This window comes from Diceros bicornis, chromosome 31, assembly GCF_020826845.1.
Source record: "Diceros bicornis minor isolate mBicDic1 chromosome 31, mDicBic1.mat.cur, whole genome shotgun sequence".
In the NCBI taxonomy this organism is placed as follows: Eukaryota; Metazoa; Chordata; class Mammalia; order Perissodactyla; family Rhinocerotidae; genus Diceros; species Diceros bicornis.
In genome coordinates this window covers 5,914,403-5,931,387 of record NC_080770.1, presented here as the reverse complement: position 1 = coordinate 5,931,387, position 16,985 = coordinate 5,914,403, and the positions used below count along the sequence as shown (strand labels likewise).

Genomic DNA, 16,985 nt, shown 5'->3' with positions numbered 1-16,985 from the left:
CCACACACGTGCACACACATGGGCACAGCTTCTCCTCCCCCAGACCGACTCTCTGGCCCTGGGAGTGTAGCGGAGTTTGCCTCTGGGTTGCAGTCTCCTCTGGAAGTCCCTCTGCTGGCCCCAGGACAGTCTTTTTCCAAGTTACCCCCACACTATGGGATCTTCCCCCTGGGCACTGATGGACAAGTATGGGCACAGAGACAGCCACCACTGGCCCCAGGACACAGCATGTCCAAGACCACACTGGGCCAGACCTGCCCCAAATCCTGAGGTCACAGAGAGGGGCTATGCAGGATAGAGGATACAAACCATGGACCCCGGACATCTTCCATTTTATAGAATGGGAAACTGAGGCACAGAGGTATGGGGGTGGCAAAGGGCCCTGGGCCGGGGAGTGTGCCTCAGGATCCATTCTTCAGATGGGAGGGCTGAGGCTGGGCCTGGGTTACGGACCCCGGGTGGTGGTGGGGGCCAGCGCGGGCAGGGCGGGCACGGAGAACGTGAGCTTCTCGGTTTGGAAGAAGGCAATGCCCTTCTCATAGTAGGCGGCCTCATTGATGAACACAGGGTGCACGGTGGACTCCCCCTCATAGAGCACGTCCTCGCCGCTGAACATCTGGAAGATGGGTGCGCCGGGCCGCAGCGGCTCGAAGTCTCGGTCCTGAGAGGAGAGCCAAGGGCCGAGGTTGTTGGCGTTGACCTCTGCCCCGGCCCCTGTGGGAGCCACCCCAGCAGGGACTGCCCAAGTGTGTGGGCGAGGACTTATGGCCTCGCCCACACAGTCCTTCACTTCCTCAATTGATGTGACAAGGTGTCTGCTGAGATGCCAGCTGGCTCTGTATCTAAATGGAGACACCAGTCATCTTAAAAAGACATTTGTCATTGTGGAAGTGCAGTCTAGTGGTTATGGCCACAGATAGTGAAACCTGGGTTCAAATCCTTGCTGGCTGTGTGATCTGGAGCAAGTCACTTAACCTCTCTGGTCCTTAGCTTCCTCATCTGTAACATAGAGATTATATCTCCCCCATCAACCTGAGGTTTAAATCAAATGGCTAATAGTGTCTGGCACGTAGTAAACACAATATAAAAGTTCATTAAATATATTTTAAAATTGTGGAACAAATCACTCAAAATGACTGTTATTACTTAGCCTCTGCATGGAAGATGGGCAGGGCGGCTTAACACCCTCTAGCCTTAAACGCTGAAAGGATGGTGCCCCTCCACCATAACGTCATTACAAGCAAGATGACACCTCCAAATAAAACACGAAGCTGTAATAAGAAGACAAAAAAGTCCAACCAAGTTCTGATTTTCCTACAATTGTTACTTTGGTCCTTTAAAATATTTTTTTTTTTTTTTTTTAAGATTTTATTTATTGGGGCCGGCCCGGTGGTGCAAGAGGTTAGGTGCGCGCGCTCCGCTGCGGCGGCCCGGGGTTCGCTGGTTCGGATCCCGGGCGCGCACTGACGCACTGCTTGGTAAGCCATGCTGTGGCGGCGTCCCATATAAAGTGGAGGAAGATGGGCACGGATGTTAGCCCAGGGCCGTCTTCCTCAGCAAAAAAAAGAGGAGGATTGGCGGATGTTAGCTCAGGGCTGATCTCCTCACAAAAAAAAAAAAAAAAAAAAAAAAAGATTTTATTTATTTATTTTTTCCCTCAAAGCCCCAGTAGATAGTTGTATGTCATAGCTGCACATCCTTCTAGTTGCTGTATGTGGGACGTGGCCTGAGCATGGCAGGAGAAGCGGTGCCTGCGCACCCAGGATCCGAACCCGGGCCGCCAGCAGCAGAGCGCTGGCACTTAACCGCCAAGCCACGGGGCCGGCCCTAAAATATTTTTGAAATATCAATTTCTTCCCAACATTTCTCTCTTTTTCGTGCCTGTGCTCTGCTGTGCCCTCAGCACATGCCGGCTCTGTCTGCTGGGTGGCTCCCACGCTGGAGGTCCCGCAGGCCTTGGGGACCAGGGCCTGTACCTCTCAGGGACGGACAGGGCTGACGGAGGAAGGAAGTGGAGGCCCCCGCGACAGAAGCCCATCCTTGCAGAGGTTCAGCATTACTTGGTCACCTCCGATACTAAGGGGAGGGTCCCCCACCTGAGTTCCGCTGGCCCATAAGGACTCACCGTGGAGGAGGGGGCTCTGGCTGGTCACTGGTGAGGGGGCAGGCTGGTGCCAACAGAGCAGGTGGCCCCTCTGAAGCCCCTCTCACCTCTGAAGTCCAGTTGGGGGGCTTGGGGAACAGTTACTAAGGAGGCTAGGACACCCCTGCTGCCTGGGCACTGCTGGACACCAAGGCCATGGAGGGCATGGGCCGTTTCAACAGCCCCCCCATGTGACAGCAAGCAGAGCAGCAGCTGGGGGCCAGCCCATTCTTCCCAACCTCCTCCTGGTGGTGTAGAAGCAGAATTGCCCAATTCCTGGAACATTCAGGAAGGGAGGCCTGGTGAGGGACATGCTGGACTCCCTGCTAATGTGCATAGGAATGCTCAAGAACTTAATTGGAAAATAAAGAGAGGGCTCTGTATTTGCACCCCCAGGCAGAGGAATTGGATCGTGCCTGCCCCCATCTCCTCCCTCCCTCTGCCTTCTGCAGCCAGGAGAGGCGTGTCCAGGCTGTTGAGGGGTCCTCTCATGCCTTCCGTGGGTGCCATGAGGATCAGTGTGGCCCCAAGTTCCAGGCCTGCGTGTGGGTTTCCAGGGGAGGCAGTAGGGGGCCCAGGCTCCCGTCCTCCTGCTCCTGATTCTGAGATGCTGGTGACCCTGTGGAAGGCACCTGTGGTCCCTTCCTTTGGGCCTCAGTTTCCCCTGACATCCCCAAGGCTGTGACCCAGGAGTCCCCTCCCAACACACACACACACCTGCAGCTGAGGATGCACAGTGCCTGCCAAGTCCCCGGCCTCCGTGCGGGGGAAATCCACAAAGCTCAGGATTCTATAGGCTTCCATCTCAAAGGCAGGTAAAGCCGTGCCTGTGTGGGAGACCAGGTGTGTGAGCCCATCCCTCCCTCCAGCTCTGTGGCGGGGTGGGCCGAGGGGGCCACTCAGGGCTGGTTCCAAGCCTGGCCATGAGCCCAGCTCCTTGGCCCCTGGGCCAGGCCCTCTCCTCTTTGGGCCTCAGTTTCCCGGCAAGGCCCTGGGAGGTCTCACCCTGGTTGAAGAGCTCAATGAAGTCCAGAGCTGCAGCCACCAGGGCTCTCATCCTGGTGAACAGGTCGGCCCGCAGCAAGCCCTGAGGCTGGGGGCCCAGCTCCGGGGCTGGGGACCGGGAGGCAAAGGGTCAGGCAGGCTCCACAGAGGGAGGGTGCTCCAGACCCCAGGCCCCTGGCCCCGCCCATCATCTGGCCCGGCCCCTCCAGGCCCCGCCCACTTCTCCCACGGTGGCGGCCTACTCATTCCGTTCTTGGCTATCGAGTCCAGGTGGAAACTCTCCTTCCTGGGCACCTGCGACAGGAAGACCCGGCAGGGCAGCTCCGGGCTCTGCAGCTGGGAGCGGGAGGGGCGGGTCAGGGCCCTAGGCCTGCTTGGGAGGGGAGACTGAGGCGGTGGGGGAGAGCATGGAGGGAGCACGGGGCACCACCCTCCTGTCCGAGGCCCGTCTCCCCCCCCCACCCCCCACCCCCCGCTCTCCGGTGGGGAGGGGGAAGGGAGGAACCAGAGGGCCTGGAGTACCCGAAGGTGGCAGGGAAGGGGGGCCATCCCCTCTGCCCCCTGTCCCCTTCCCCACCCTCCCTCGCTCTGTCCTCTGGAGGGCAGGGCCACCTGTAGATGGCGGCACAGGTGCAAGGCAAAGGCGTCGTGGGCGTTGTCCACGATGAGGCAGGCGGCCATGTTGGCCGTGGTGGTGTGCAGGTCGAGGATGAAGTCGAAGGCCGGCGGGAGTCCTTGGGCCCCAGCAGCTGGTTCAGCTCTTGGCCCCTTGTCACCTCGTATGGGTCGCCTGGGTGGGCCGTGGCACTGCAGGGGCAGGAGTGGGGTGTCAGCCCCCCGCCATGCTCAGTCAGTGATCAGAAGTTTAAAGGGAGAGCAGCCTAATGGTGCCCACAGGAGTGAAGCTGCTGGGACACCGCAGGAGAGACAGAGCAGCTCCAGGGCTCTTCCTTCAGGCCACTGTGGCCTGCCTGCTTGGCTCAGGACCCTCGTTGGCTCCTCACCGTCCCCATAAAGTCCAAACCCTCCGCTGCCGCCTCATCAGCTTTCACTCCAGCCACACTTCCGAGCACCATGCTGGTCTCACCTCCAGGCCTTTGCACCTGCTGCGCCTTTCCTGGGAACCCCTCTCCTCTCTTCACCTGGTTAACTTCTTCTCCACTTGGCTGAGATACCACCTCCTCCAGGAAGCCTTCCCTGACTGCCTTTGGCCAGATGAGATGCTTTGTGTCGCCCCCACCCCTGCATTTAGCTTCCTGGGTTGTGGTTGCTGGGTTCTTCCTCTGTCTACCCCAGTAAACTGAGGACAACACCTCGGTCCTATTCCCCATCCTCTCACCTGAGCCACCTGGAGCCTGGCTCAGAGATGGGGCTCACTGCATATCCACTGAAGAACAGTGTGAACAGTGGTTGGGGCACAAGATAAGTAAACACAGCCTGTGGGGCTGATCTGAGGCAAGCCCAGGGTCTGGGGGACCCAGAGGAGGCCCTGACCAGCCTGGAGTTAGGACAGGCTTCCTGGAGGAGGCGGCATCAATCTGGATTTCTCCAAACTGAAAAAGGAGGAATGGGTATCCCAGGCAGAGAGGTGCGCCCTACTGGTGGCTGGAGCGGGTGTCTGAGGTGGGGACTTCAGTGCCAGGCTGAGAGGCTGGGCCGGCTTGGCCGACAGGGGTCCCATAGTGGTGAGAACACTCACGTGAGAAAGGCACTGGTGAAGGTGCGGTTGAGGTCACGGCCCACGTAGCGGCGGCAGGCAGCTGTGGCCGCCGGGTTGGCCAGCACGGGCGTGGCGGAGAAGCTGGGTCTCTGCAGCTCCCCCGGGGCCCGCAGCCAGTGCCGGACCAGGTAGATGCCAGACATCTCGTTGCCGTGGGTGCCCCCGGTCACCGCCACGCGGCGCAGGGGCTCTCGGGGCACAGGCCGCAAGCACATCCCCGTGTGGGGTGGAGCGCCTGCTGGTGGGCCTGCCTAGGTGACCCTGGCACAGACACAGGGCCCCGTGGGCAGAGCTGGGATGGCGGTGATGAGCTCCCTGAGGCCTGAGGAGGCCAAGCCAGGCAGGGCGGCTGTCTGTCAACAGGTGTGGCTGGATGGTAGCTCAGCTGTGTCCCGCGTGTGCCTCCAGTGGCCCAGCTCGATGTTTCTCCCTCGGGGAGCCTACAGTCCCTCCCCTTCGAATCGGCACCTCTCCTTCGAGGATAAGCATTACCCTCCCCGGCCTTTCTCTGAGGAGACCATTTCCCTGCTCCCACTGGAGATAGTTTCTTTCTCCTAAGCTGAGAAGAGGGGCCCAGACATTCGGGGAGATGGAGTCATCAAGGCATACTCCCTTAGGCAAGAAGATTATGCACCCACTTTACAGATGGGGAAACTGGGGCGCAGCATGGGGAGTGGAGAGCTCCACATGAATTAGCGGTGGAGGTCTGGCTTCCTGCTCCTTCCTGCCCCTCCCCCGTGCTCCTCGGAGCTGGTGCAGGGGCCTCAGGGAGGGGTGAATACCTGCAGATGCGGGTCTGGCTTCCTGGGCCTCCAGGGCTGGGGTGAGCCCCTCCTAGGCCAGCGGCTATATATGGGCCTGGAGATCTCCGGGCAGGAAGTGTTTGTGCTGAGCTGGCGGGGAGCAGGGGGCGGGTGGTGTGGCTCAGGTCCACCCAGAGGTCAGGTCGCTGGGGTCTCCCCGCCCAGCTCCCCCCCGCAGTGTTACTTGCCGCTGCCGAGTTCAGGTCCCACGGCCAGGCTCCTGTCCTTGCCCTCTGTCCTTCTTCTGGGAATAGGGGCAGCCCTGCCTCCCAGGGCCAGGTAGGGCTCCCGCTGGGGAGCTGCACTTGGGCTTGGAAAGTGAGCTGCAGGGACTCTACGGCTTGGGATGAAGACGAATTCCCCCAGAGAGAGCCCCAGAGGGCTGCCAAGCACAGGCTGTTTACTGCACGGGTGTCCAGCCAGGGGCGCCGGGTCTGACCAGGCCACTGCCAGTTACTTACTGAGGCGTGAGCCTTGGCGGCTGTCCAGATGAGAAGCGTCCTCCCCTCCACCGGCTCAGCAACGTGCTTCTGTCCTTGCAGCCCCCAGAGGGCCAGGTTCACTCCCAGGCCACCCTTACCCTAAGGGGCTATGGTCTGTGGGGTCCCAGCTTTATAGCTCTTTGATGCTTTCAAAAAATTTTCAAAATATTTCCTCCTGTATTATTAGCCGTTTTTAGGGACAGGTGAAACTCAGATGACTCAGCTGCTCCGTTTTGGAAATGACCTTCAGACCCATTTTACAGATGTGGAAACTGAGGCTCAGACAGAAGGACTAAAGGCACACAGGGCACTAGAGATGAGGCTGGACCTGGAACCCAGGGGCATCCAGTCTGAGCCCACACTCTCCCTGCTGCTCTCATGGGGCAAGGGGGAAGGATGAAGGCGAAATCCCCTGCACCCAGCCCTGGAGCCTGTCCTGCGCCCCACCTGTCCTCCCCCCACCGCTCAGCTCTCAGAGGGGAGCTGAGGACAGTCCAGAGGTCCCTGAGGAGACAGGCAGAGGCGGGCAGTGAACTATGCAGTCGGGTCACCTATTGCCTACTGTATGCCAGGCCCGGGGGCCCTGTCGTTCCTCACTGCCAGACTGGGTCCTCCCTGGCCGGTCCAGCCCTGCTCCAGAACCAGGCCCACCAGCTCCCGTGGCCGAGCCCCCCAGGCCAGCCCTGTTTGCAGCTGCTCAGATCACACACCACTCATGATGAGGGCCAGGCCCCGCTCACCACTCTCCCAATCTCCTGCCATCCCCACCTGGATCGTGGGATTGTGGCTCCCATCAGGACCGCTCGTACCTCAATAGGGTGGCTGGGAGGGTGGGGAAGTGTGAGGCTGGGTCACCAACAGGGCAGGGCTCCCTGATAGCTCATCCAGGGGCCACCCCCTCCTGGGATCTGGAGGCTCAGCAAAGGGAGGGCCGAGACCTCCAGTAGGGTCGTTGAATCTTCATGGGAGCGGCCCCGGAAGGCCGCAGAGGGAGGGCAGGTCTCCCTCACGCCGTTTCATGGGTGTGGACCTGGGCTCTAGGTTGAATGACTTGGCAGTGGTTGCAGAGCGAGTCAGCGGGGGGCCGGTGTCTGCCTCCCTCCCAGGCCCTGCTCCCTGCTCTGCACAGGGTAGGGGTTTCAAGGCCCCGCTTTCCGAGTCAGAAGCCGTGGTCTTTGTTCCAGAGGCCCGCCCCAGCTGCTGGGCTTCTGCTGACGCAGTGCTGGGCCTCTTGCGAAGGAAGGAAGGCCCTACTCGGCAGCCCTGGCTATGTTGGGGGCTCCTGGGGATCAGGGCGCTTCCCTCCAGGAGGTGCTGGGCCCCTGACTCTGGAGAGGACAGCACTCGAGGGTCCTGGAAAGTTCCACTTCCCTTGGCTGGGGTCCAGCTTCCCCATTTCAGAGGGTGTTTATAGAATGCAAGGGGGTCCCGGAGCCGGGCAACGGCCCCCAGAAACAGCAGCCCCTACAGAGTGCGTGTCTGAGGATCTGTGTATTCACGTCTGTATCATGTGTACTGACGTGTGTCTGTGAGACAGCAGTGAGAACAGTCTGGAGGTGGACCTGCTGAGTCCCACCTCTGAGCCCCAGGAGATGGAGAGCCCCCGGCCCCTCTAGGGCTATCCCTGACGCCTATCCCTGACAGGCTGTGTGGGGAGAGTCAGTGCCCTCTCTGGGCCCTGGCTCCTGCCTGGGAGTGAGGCTCTCTGCCAGCCCCGGGCAGCTGTGAGGAGCGAAGGAACCAAGGGCCAGCACAAGCTGGGGAAACAGGCACACGCACGCCAACCCTGGCCTGACCGAGGGCAGAGGCGTCGTGACTCCTGGTGAGTCCAGCGTCTTCACCGCAGCTGGGGAAACTGAGGCCCGAAGAGGGGTCAGAACCTGAACCAACCCACGAAATTGTAAGGCTTGGCCCAGGAGAGCCACGTGACCTGGGAGCCACGCCCGAGGGCCACTGTCCAGTGGCTTTGGAGCCCCCTGCCTGACCGTCCGCCTAGGCTCTGACTCTCCCTTTGGCCTCTGCTCATCCCCCCACCCCCGCTGGCCTTTCACAGCACCCTTATCACAGCCTGTTCATCCATCCCCCCCAGGACCACTCTGCCCTCTGCTTCTTGCAGGCCTGGTGTCCTGCGCCCCACGTTGTTCTTTTTCTCAATGGCCCACTCTGGACTGTGGCTGGTTACACAGTGGCACCAGCACCTATGGCTGAGGCTGAGCCCTGAGCCCTAAGGGACCCTGGGACTGCCCCCAAGCCTTGGGGTGGCAGGACGCTGTGACTGCTGGACCAGGAGAGGCTGCTGTCACAAACCTTGAGGCCATGACAGAGCTCTGGGAAGCTTTGGGAGGTGTGTGGCCGGGGGGAGCCTCTGCAGTGGCTCGTCTTACGTAAGAGTCTGGACTCCACTGCATCCTGGAATGGGGACCCCGGGACCCCAGACCCATATGATCCCACTTCACTCTCACACCAACTCTGAGAGGCAGGTGAGAACCCCATTCTATAAGATAAGTGAAAGGTGGCTCAGAGAAGTTAAGGGACTTGCCCAAAAGCACCCAGAAACACTGGGGCACTGGAGTGATGCGCACCCAAGCTTTCTAGGTGGTGGAACTACTGCAGCTAAGTGTAGGGCACTATGTGAGCCAGATGAGGGCCACAGAGACCTGTCTGGAATTAGAGCTGGATTCCTGGGGGAGGCAGTGCCTGAGTGGGGTTGAGGGTGGGGCAGAGGGGGAAGGGAGGGGGTACTGGGAGGAGAGAACAGCGTGAGCAAAGGCCAGGGCTCTCTGAACCTCTGTGTTGCTGGGTCATAAAACGCAGGACAGTCTGTTCCATGTCCAGATGACACGGCCTCCAGGACTGGGCCCAGTCAGCTGTGACCGAGAGAGCAAAAGGCTGGAACTGTGAAGGGTGGAGTGAACAGGGGACACTTGTGACTTCGTGGTCTCTCTTGAACAGCCTCCAGGGTAGAAGTGAGGACATACTTCCCAGCCTCCCTTGCAGCTAGGGTGAAGTCATGTAACTCTGCTCCACCAATCAGATGAGAGCCTGCCATCTCGAGGGGCCTGTGAGCGGGCAAACGGGTGCAGAGTCCAGCTATGGCTGGACTCAGGGAGACAGGGCCCCAGACTTCTCTGTGTGACCCTAGGAAGTTTTCTGCACTCTCTAGGCCCCAGGGACAAGATGTCCTGCCCTGCTCTGGGCTTTAGAGCAGGCACACTCAGGTGTGAATTCAGCCAAGCCTTAGAGACTCAGAAACTTAGAAACTCAGTCTTTCTGAGCCTCAGTTTCTCGCCCATAACCGGACTAAGAACACCATGATAGAGATTTTAAGGGTGGTGGGAACAAACACACAAGCCGAGGGGCTCACCATGCACAGTCTCGCTTCGTCCTCCCCAGATGCCTGTGAAGCTAGCACTACTGACAGCCCTAATTCATGGCTGAGGCTCAGAGAGGGCTCACAATTGCCCTAGTTCACACAGCCTGGATATCACAGAGCCAGGATTCAAACCCAAGTTGGCCTGAGTCCAGACCCTGTGCCCTTGACCCCTGCACCAACTGCCTCAGAGTAGGAGAAGGGCAAGGTGCATGGGCCCGACTGAGAGAGGGAGAAAGGCCATCTTGACTGCAGACGCCGTCATGATGTCATTCTGGGACTGCTCTCCTGCCCTGCTGGCCCCCCAGAGCCACAGTTTCCTTAGAGGTTTTGTCCCCTATCTGAACCACAGCAACTAATGGCCAAGAAGGCAAAGGGAACAAGATTGGGCGTGGTTTGGGCAGCGAAATACTTGAAGAGTCTTCAATGAGCTGTATCTTCCGTTCTTTGCTCACTGGACCCACTGCCCAGACTGTGGCTGGGGGACCCTCTGATTCTCCTCCATCTCTCTAGGTCTCTCTTTTCAGTCCAGTGGTTATTTTGAGGAAACAAATTCCCCAGGCACGGGTGGGGAGAGAGGGAATCTCTTAGATCTAGGTTCATTGGTCACTCAGCTTCTACCTGGGTCTCCTACCCATCTACCGATTCACCCATCCACCCACCCAACTATCCATCATCTCATTCATCCATTCACCCAACCACTCACTTGTCCTTCTACCCACCCACCATCTCATCCATCCATCTATCCATCCATCCGTCCGTCCGTCCGTCCATCCGTCCATCCGTCCGTCCGTCCGTCCGTCCGTCCATTCATCCATCCACCCACACATCTACCCATCCATCTACCCACCCACCTATCCATCCATCCATCCATCCACCCACCCACCCACCCACACATCTACCCATCCATCCACTCACCCACCTATCCATCCATCCATCCATCCATCCATCCAGACATCCGTCCATCCATCCAGACATCCATCCACCCATCCGTCCGTCCATCCATCCGTCCGTCCATCCATTCATCCATCCATCCACACATCTACCCATCCATCTACCCACCCACCTATCCATCCATCCATCCATCCACCTACCCACCCACCCACCCACCCACACATCTACCCATCCATCCACTCACTCACCTATCCATCCATCCACCCATCCATCCGTCCATCCGTCCTCTCACTTCCTTATTCACTCTTTCCTTCACTCATCAGTAAGCCCCTGTTAAGCACCTCTTTCGACTCCATCCTGTACCCTCTTGGAGTCAACTATCTGCAACAATTCCGGGGGGGCAGGAAGATCATACCTCCCCTTCTTCCCTCAACCTCAGGCCACTAGCCCAGTTTTCCCATGGCTCTGAGGGGTGAGGAGCCCACTGAAGCAAGACTGGGGGAGATCAGAATTGGGATCCCAGGGTGAGGACTGGGGAAAGAGCAAGAGGCTGGTCACAATGGACCAGATATACTCTGTTTACTGACCCCCTACCCCTACATTTCTCAATAAAGCCCACCGTTGCTCAGCTCTGCCCTGCTTTGCTGTATAAACTCAGTTCAGCCCTCTCCTGTCTCTAGACCTCAGCCTCCTCATATGTCAGATGAAGTGACCAGATTTAGATTCTGGGGATGAAGAATTCTTGAGGGATGACGGATGTGGCTAGCATGTGCACAACTCCAGCCTGTGTCCATAGCAGACATCACTAATCAACTGTGCACACGTTCCTTTGATTCCACACACAGCATTAGAGTCTTTGTCAATGATACACTTCAGGCAGCCACCACCACTTGGCCAGATCTGGGTTCAAGATGTGATCACTTCAGGTCAGACACACCCAGCTCCCCAAACCAGATGTGAATGGAGCTGTTTGAAATTGCTCTGTATTTTGGGAGCTTATTTCTAGATCTGACACAAGGGAGTCCTTTCTAACCATAAGAGCTGCCCAACCTTGCAAGGGGTGAGTTCTCCATCATCAGACATACCTAGACATATTCGCAGAGGGTCAACAAATCTGTCAGAAGGCTGCAGAGGAGACTGGGCCTTAAAAGGAGCTGGCCCAGTGGCTCAGAGGTCCTGCCCAGCCAGGGGTCTGTTCAGATCCCCAGGAGCAGGATCTTTGCACTCTTGGACAGGACGCCCTGCCTTCCAGGGACCACTGAGCACATTGGCAGCAGCAGGACAGAGGGGTCATGGGAGTGGGGTGCTGGAGGCAAGCAGGGTGCTCACAGAAGGGTGCAACTCTGGGAGCCCAAGGCCCAGCGTATCAGCTGCTGGTTCCGGTCAGTATAGGGCGGGTAGCGGATTTCATTGAGCTTCTCCAGGCCCGAGGGGGAGAGCAGGCAGGCACGGTGGTGGGAGAAGGTGTCGAAGGAGTACTTGCCGTGGTATCTTCCCATCCCGCTGTTGCCTGTGTGGGCACGGAAATGAGGGCCTGAGGCTGGGCAGCCCACCCAGCCTCTGCAGCAGCCCACCGCCCAGGTGGAGCCCACTGCTGGCAGGGAGCTCAGGGAAAGTCAGGCTATTCTAAGAGCCATTTTGCAGATAGGGAAACTGAGGCCTTGAGAAGCCCAGGGGCTGGATCAAGGTTGAACAGTGAGTGAAGGCAAAACTGGGCCTCCTCGGTGTGGGGTATTACCCCAGACTTCCCTGGGAGGTGGGGGCTGGAGTGGGGAGGAGGGTAGGGCTCACCGACGCCCCCCAGTGGTAGGGACGGCAGAGTCAGGTTGACGAAGCCATCATTGCTGGTGAAACTACCGCTGCTTGTCCGATCCAGCATCTCGTTCACTACCTGGGGGGAAGTGGGGGAGGCGAGGTGGTGGGCTCTTCATCAGGGAAGAGGGCTCAGGCCCCCACCATTCCACGGGGAGCAGAGGGGCCTCCCCTGCCTCTATCCTCTACTGAGTAAGTGTCGCCCCTCAAGGACTTTCCAGATCTAGGGGATCCCATGACTGTGAAAAGTGGCAGGGAGGGTAGCAAGTCCTAGCAGTGTGCAGTCCCCTCTGTGAGCAGCCTGATTCTGCCTGTCAGGTCCCAGCTTTGCCCTGCCCCTATCTCCACTTCAGGGCCTCTGCTCGCCCATACAGAACCTTTGCACGGTTTAGGAAAAGCGGGCTCTCTGGGCAGGCCAGATAGAAAAGAGCCCTTCTTTATCCTGGCAGAGGCTGTCCCAGCCACGGCCGACAGCTGGCCAGCCACGCGTCTGGCAGGTTTGGGGCCCTGCCCGAGCCCTCTCTGCCAGGCGCCCTCGGGCCAATGTCCAGGTGGCCTGGATTATAGTTACACTGGAAGCATTATCTGCCGCGCTAACCCTCAGAGGGTGGGCTGTGAAAGGGGCGGTCACCAGTCTGCACCACTTTTGGCCCCTCTGCTGCCTCAGCCCTGCCCGAGCCCCCACCTGGTTGCTGTTGGAGAAGGCATACAGGGCCAGGGGCTTCTCCCGACGCTTGATGAAGTCGATGGCCTCGTCCAGACTCCTCACGTTCACGATGGGCAGGATGGGCCCGAAGATCTCCTCCTGCATCACCGGCTCCGTCTCCTGCACGTCCACCAGCACCGTGGGGGCTGCGGGCACAGGGGACGGCTCAGCCCCGGGGTGGGGACCGAGGGCTCCAGCTCGGGGATTTCTAGGGGACAGAGTCTCCCCACAGCCCCCGAGAGGTGACTGTCAGGGGTTCCCCAACCTGACCAGGGGACCAGGGCCTGCGAGGCCCGGAGAACCCCCCAGGCTTTGTCTGACGGTCAGGGGGTGACAGGATCTTAGAGCCCTGGAGTCCGAGCTCCCAGGTCCCAGCCTGTTAGAGCAGCAGTGTCACCCACTGAGCCATGTGGCCCAGGACACGGGCCACTTTGTAATTACAGCAGAGCGATGCTCAGGACGGGCCGCTGGAGTTCAGAACCCGGGAGTCATGGGCTCATAGGACCCGGGGTCATGGCCCAGTGGAGCAGCGGATCGTGGGACGGAAGTCTGGAATCTGAGCACTCGGGGTAGAACACTGGGGTCCCAGCTTAGAGAGTCCAGAGCTGGGGCCAGAGTGTGGAGTTGTGGGGTCACAGGGGCAGACCACGGCGACGTGGAGCGCTAGTGTCACGGGATCGTGGCACCGGAGCCGTGGACCAGGCAGGGCTCTGGCGGTGGGGCCGTGGGAGCCTCAGGGCCAAGGTTTCAGCCGGGCCCAGACTCGGGGCCCAGCGGTGGCCTCCAGCGTGGAAGGGCCTTAGCCCGGGTGGCGGGGAGAGCGCGACTCACCGATGTAGCGATCGCTCTCGTCGCTCTGGCCCCCGATGGCCACGCGGCCACAGCCCAGCAGGCCCTGGAGCCGCTGGAAATGCTTCTCGTTGATGATGCGGCCCAGGTCTGGGGAGCTCCGGGGGTCCTCGCCGTAGAAACGGGTGATGGCGCTCTGCAGGGCGGGCAGCAGCCGCTCCTGCATCTTGGGGCTGCACAGGACGTAGTCAGGGGCCACGCAGGTCTGGCCGGCGTTGAAGTAGCGGAAGAAGGCCAAGCGGTTGGCCACGGTCTGGGGGTCGCAGTTGTCGTCCACGTAGCAGGGGTTCTTGCCCCCTAGCTCCAGCGTGACGGGCGTCAGGTGCTTGGCAGCGGCGGCCATGACGATCCTGCCAACTCGAGGGCTCCCTGGGGACACGGGAGTTGACCCCCACCTCAACTGGCCTTTGCCAGATGGTCTGGGCACTACCTCTCTGGCCCATCCTGCCTCACCCACTGGGATCTGCCCCCAGCCCTGCAGCCCCAGGATCTCACTCCTCCAAGACTCCAAGACCCAGAGGCCTGACCCACCTGTCTGGACTGATTGCCATCTGGGACACTCCTCATCACTGGCTACTGCCTCCTCCCTTCCAACTCTACTCTCGAACGTCACCCCTCCGCCCCAGGACACTGGCGGGGCCACACTCACCTGTGAAGAAAATGTAGTCAAACTTGTGCTCCAGGAGCTGCCCCGTCTCCTTGGGCCCACCCGGCATCACAGCAAAGCAGCTCTGCAAGGTGGGACGAGTGGCTCAGGGGACACCACAGGCCCCAGGCACAACTGGACCTCCCCAGCTGGCAGGGGCGGGGGTGTGGGATGCAGGGCACTGAGGGGGCAGGGCCGCCCTTACCTGGTCCAGGTACTGGGGCAACACCTCGGCCAGGACCTTCTCTGTGCCCTTGCTTATTTCCGATGGCTTCAGCACCACACAGTTCCCTGCAGGGGCAGAAGTGGGAGACAGGTGCCACAACCCACCCAGGGGCTGGATTCAGAGAGCGGAGTCGCAGGGAGAGCACGCAAGGCTGGGGGCACCACACAGGCAGAACGCTGGGCTCCCCTTTGGGAAGCACTATGGGCTGGGAGGGCATAGGGCGCAGGATCCTCTGCTCACCTGCGGCAAGGGCGCCCACCAGGGGCAGCAGGGTCAGGTTCACGGGGTAGTTCCAGGGAGTGATGATGAGCACCAGGCCGAAGGGCTCCTTCCGGATGAAGGCCGAGTCCAGCTGCGTGAGCTGGGGTGCAGGACGGGTGGTGAGGCCCCGCTGAGGACCCCTCCACAGCCTGCCCCCACAGTGTCCTCGAGCTGCCTGTGCAGTGCTGTCCCCATGAGGAGACAGAGGTCCCACGACAGTCAGTGACTCTCCCTGGGTGGGGGTGATGAAGGAGTGTGGGCCGGCGTTGCCCCCCCCACCCGGCCAGCGGCTCACCAGGCTCTTGGCCACGGGCTCGTCCTTCATCCAGGGGTGCAGGCTCTTGAGGGCCAGGTCGACCTCGTTCTGGCACATGATGAGCTCAGACACGTCCGCCTCAAAGGCTGACTGCAGTGGGGGTGGAATTTGGGGGTCAGGCCCGGGGCAGGGTGGGGAGGCAATCTAGTGCTTGGGGGTCAGGGTCCCCAAGGGTCCCCACTGGAGATATGGAGACGGTCTCCAGGGGCGGCACAGCCGGTCCCCTGGGAACTGCACAGTGAGCGCCAAGGGTCACGGGCCATGGGCCAGGCAGCCTGGGCTCCAGTTCCGGCTCTGCAGCTTCCTGGCTGTGGGACGTCGAGCAAGTGACTTAACCCCCACGCACCTCAGTTTCCCCATCGGTACCACCATGGCACCTGCTGCACAGGTTTGATGAGTTAGAATGCCAGGGGAGGGTCTGTTAAGTCAGCAGGAGAGACTTGAGGACACAGCCGGCCCGCCTCCCTGGCCCACCTTGTGCAGGTCCTGCGCCAGCGCCTCCTGCAGAAGCTGCTTGTGGTCCCGCAGGAAGCGGCCCAGGCCCTCGAGCTGGGCGGCCCGGAACTCGGCCGGCTGCGTCCGCCCCGCGCGGAAGGTCTCCCGCAGCCGCTGCAGCGTGTCCCCGACGGGGTCCATCCTGTCGGGAGGGGGTGGGCAGCGTGGGCTGGGGCTCCCCATCTTCACGGGCGCATTCCCCCTCCCCGCCTGTGCCCGTGTGGGCTCACAGTCACCCCCCCAGGGACTCACGCATAACCCCAGGGGCCCGGGGCTGCCCCTGCACCCCTGGAGCACATGCACCCCGCCCACATTCACGCCTGGCACCCCTCCACCCAGACCACTAGGGATTCGTTGGATGGTGGGCAGGGCCCCCGCTGGGCCTAAACCAGGGACTCCGAGGGTTCTTTGCTTCAGAGCCCGCAGAGCATTTGTGGTGGCAGATGGGGAAACTGAGGCTGGGGTGTGCACGAGGAAGGCTCAGTGTCTGCTCTGGGGAGGTGGTCCTGGAAAGAGAATTTCAAAGCAAGGAGCAGAAGGGGGTGTTTGCGCAGGCCTGGCATCTGTGGAAAGGTGGAGGCGGAGGTGGAGAGGCAGGTTGGCAGAGCTGAGGCTGCCTGGACTTGAGTCTATCTTCACCCTGACAGCCCAAGGGAGCGCCCTGGGACTGAGAGTGGAGGAGGCACGGGGCGTGGGGGTGAGAAAAGGGGCCCAGCCAGCGGGCGCTCAGGAGGGAGGCCTGCCTAGACCCAGAGCAAGAGGGGGTCTGAGCACCCCAACCCAGGGCTGCAAAGGCGGGCATCGTTTGTGAGTCTGTCTCTCTGTGTATCTGTGTGTGTCTCTGTCCGTGTATGTCTCTGTGTGTCTGTATGCATGTCTGTCTCCTGTCTGTGTGTGTCTCTATCTGTGTGTGTCTCTGTCTGTCTGTGTCTGTGTGTGTCTCTGTCTGTCTGTCTGTCTGTGTCTGTCTGTGTGTCTGTGTGTGTCTCTGTCTGTCTGTGTGTGTCTCTGTCCGTGTGTCTGTGTGTGTCTCTGTCTGTGTGTGTCTCTGTGTGTCTGTGTGTATCTCTGTCTGTGTGTCTGTGTGTGTCTCTGTCTCTCTGTGTGTGTCTCTGTGTCTCTGTGTGTGTCTCTGTGTGTCTGTGTGTGTCTCTGTCTGTGTGTCTGTGTCTCTGTCCATGTGTCTGTGTGTGTCTCTGTCTGTGTGTGTCTCTGTCTGTCTATGTGTGTCTCTGTCTGTGTGTCTGTGTGTGTCTC

At 60.2% G+C, this 16,985-nt stretch overlaps 2 protein-coding genes across 4 annotated transcripts; both read right to left on the bottom strand.

Moving 5' to 3' along the window:
• Positions 1-322: 322 nt before the first annotated feature.
• ACY3 (aminoacylase 3) lies at positions 323-5,350 on the bottom strand. Its single transcript, XM_058527354.1, is given in 7 exon segments — positions 323-661; positions 2,861-2,970; positions 3,149-3,256; positions 3,391-3,484; positions 3,761-3,876; positions 3,879-3,955; positions 4,848-5,350. Coding segments are annotated over 7 exon segments (957 nt in total). The 5' UTR covers positions 5,084-5,350; the 3' UTR covers positions 323-445.
• Positions 5,351-11,742: 6,392 nt separating this feature from the next.
• On the bottom strand, positions 11,743-15,869 carry ALDH3B2 (aldehyde dehydrogenase 3 family member B2). 3 transcript variants are annotated; one of them, XM_058527352.1, is made up of 8 exons: positions 15,708-15,869; positions 15,213-15,323; positions 14,897-15,017; positions 14,636-14,721; positions 13,767-13,893; positions 12,915-13,081; positions 12,209-12,308; positions 11,743-11,927 (listed from the first exon to the last, which is right to left on the bottom strand). In XM_058527352.1, the coding sequence occupies exons 1-8, from the start codon at positions 15,867-15,869 to the stop codon at positions 11,743-11,745; spliced, it is 1,059 nt and encodes a 352-aa protein (XP_058383335.1). The 3 variants fall into 3 exon arrangements, with proteins under 3 accessions (XP_058383335.1, XP_058383334.1, XP_058383333.1); XM_058527351.1 differs by lacking the exon at positions 15,213-15,323 and adding an exon at positions 14,434-14,515 and having other exon boundaries at positions 13,767-14,153; XM_058527350.1 differs by lacking the exon at positions 15,708-15,869 and adding an exon at positions 14,434-14,515 and having other exon boundaries at positions 13,767-14,153; positions 15,213-15,257.
• Between the last annotated feature and the right edge of the window lie 1,116 nt (positions 15,870-16,985).

Excerpts from the sequence above, each read along its gene's own strand:
- ALDH3B2 (XM_058527351.1), bottom strand. The coding sequence starts at position 15,869 with ATGGACCCCGTCGGGGACACGCTGCAGCGGCTGCGGGAGACCTTCCGC. Across the intron at positions 15,018-15,707 it reads TGGCGCAGGACCTGCACAAG|CTCACGCAGCTGGACTCGGC; the intron begins GTGGGCCAGGGA and ends CCTGCACCCCAG. Across the intron at positions 14,722-14,896 it reads GGTGGGCGCCCTTGCCGCAG|GGAACTGTGTGGTGCTGAAG; the intron begins GTGAGCAGAGGA and ends CTGCCCCTGCAG.